Source organism: Cricetulus griseus (assembly GCF_003668045.3).
Source record: "Cricetulus griseus strain 17A/GY chromosome 1 unlocalized genomic scaffold, alternate assembly CriGri-PICRH-1.0 chr1_0, whole genome shotgun sequence".
In the NCBI taxonomy this organism is placed as follows: domain Eukaryota; kingdom Metazoa; phylum Chordata; class Mammalia; order Rodentia; family Cricetidae; genus Cricetulus; species Cricetulus griseus.
Genome location: NW_023276806.1, coordinates 34315461 through 34317319, shown reverse-complemented (window position 1 = coordinate 34317319; position 1859 = coordinate 34315461). Strand labels below are relative to the sequence as shown.

Here is a 1859-nt window from a genome sequence, read left to right as displayed (position 1 = left end):
ATTTCCCTGGCTGGTTCGGAACATTTCCCGGGAAGCCCCTCAGGCTCTGGCGGGTGGGAGGCGGGGATCGGCGTGGCAAATCCGCGCTTGCACCCGGGCCTGCGGGGCAGGGGCGCGGCGCTCGATTTCCTTCCCTGCCTCCGCAGGCCCTGTGCGCATGCTCGGCCTACGCGGCCCCAGCCTTTGATTGATCGGTCGGCAGCCGGCTGCGACCCTGGGCGGCTGACGGGCGGGGATGGGGAGCCCGGCGCTGGGAGCGGCGCAGTGAGCAGCGGCGGCCGGTGAGTACCGGTGAGTACCGCGGCATGGGGCTCCGCAAGAAGAACGCCAGGAACCCCCCGGTGTTGAGCCACGAATTCATGGTGCAGAACCACGCGGACATGGTCTCCTGCGTGGGCATGTTCTTCGTGCTGGGGCTTATGTTCGAGGGCACGGCCGAGATGTCGATTGTGTTCCTCACGCTGCAGCATGGAGTCGTTGTCCCCGCGGAAGAGCTGCCTTCGGGGTCCAGGACCCTGTACCATTATGGGGTCAAGGATCTGGCCACAGTGTTCTTCTACATGCTGGTGGCCATCATCATCCACGCCACCGTTCAGGAGTATATTCTGGATAAGATCAGCAAGAGACTGCAGCTCACCAAAGGCAAACAAAACAAACTGAACGAGGCGGGGCAGCTCAGTGTGTTCTATATAGTGTCTGGTATCTGGGGCATGGCCATTCTGACCTCTGAGAACTGCCTGTCAGACCCCACTCTGCTGTGGAAGGCTCAGCCCCACAACATGATGACATTTCAGATGAAATTTTTCTACATCTCACAGCTGGCTTACTGGTTTCATAGTTTTCCCGAGCTCTACTTCCAAAAAGTCAGGAAGCAAGACCTCCCGGGTCAGCTCATTTACATCGGGCTCCACCTCTTCCACATTGGAGGGGCCTATCTCTTGTACCTGAACCACCTGGGCCTGCTGCTTCTGATGCTGCACTATTTCGTGGAGCTCCTCTCCAACATATGCAGCCTGTTCTACTTTGGTGATGAGCGGTACCAGAAGGGGTTGTCTCTGTGGCCTGTGGTGTTTATATGCGGGAGACTCGTGACGTTGATTGTCTCGGTAGTCACAGTAGGTCTTCACCTGGCTGGGTCACAGAATCGGAATGCTAATGCCCTCTCTGGAAATGTCAATGTGTTGGCGGCTAAAATCGCCGTTCTGTCTTCAAGTTGCAGTATCCAGGTGTACATAACGTGGACCTTGACTACTGTCTGGCTTCAGAGATGGTTAGAAGATGCGAGTCTTCAGGCTTCGGGGAGGAAGAGACGATCCAGGTCGAGAAAAGGCATGGAAAATGGAGTGGAGAATCCGAATAGAATAGATCCTCCACCAAAGAAGAAAGAGAAAGCTCAATGAGTTGCCAGTTAATTGGTTCTTACCTCCCGGGAATCCATTCCTAACTCTGTGGTGACTCTGTGCTAGAGTTTTTCTGTTCCTCGGAGCGGGTTGTGCTCTTTGAATATTGCTATTGTGTTGTCTAATGTGTTTTTGAGGTTTTGGAAACTTCTGAGTGGCAAAAATTAAGACGAAACCACTCATCCTCAAAATACTGTCAGAATATTTAACAAACCAACACCATCAACACCACCATATTTAGTTTAGAGTCTTACCTCAGCGATATTCCAAATGATCTGTGGTGATGACTGCAGAATTGTGTGCATAAATAATAGTTTCCTGCTTCCAATGTTCTCTATGGCATTAACAAGACTGGTAGCAAAGTCATTTTCTTAAGGTTCTTTTATATCATAAAGTGGGAAATCTGACAAAGGTGTAACTCAAATCAGTTTTATGTAATTGTTGGGATTTTTATTGTTT

The 1859-nt window shown here is 51.6% G+C and overlaps 1 protein-coding gene across 1 annotated transcript; it reads left to right on the top strand.

Moving 5' to 3' along the window:
- The first annotated feature begins 305 nt into the window (after window positions 1-305).
- On the top strand, window positions 306-1400 carry LOC100771528 (translocation associated membrane protein 1 like 1). Its single transcript, XM_027395413.2, has one exon. It carries the CDS (start codon window positions 306-308, stop codon window positions 1398-1400), a length of 1095 nt encoding a protein of 364 aa, XP_027251214.1.
- The last annotated feature ends 459 nt before the right edge of the window (window positions 1401-1859 follow it).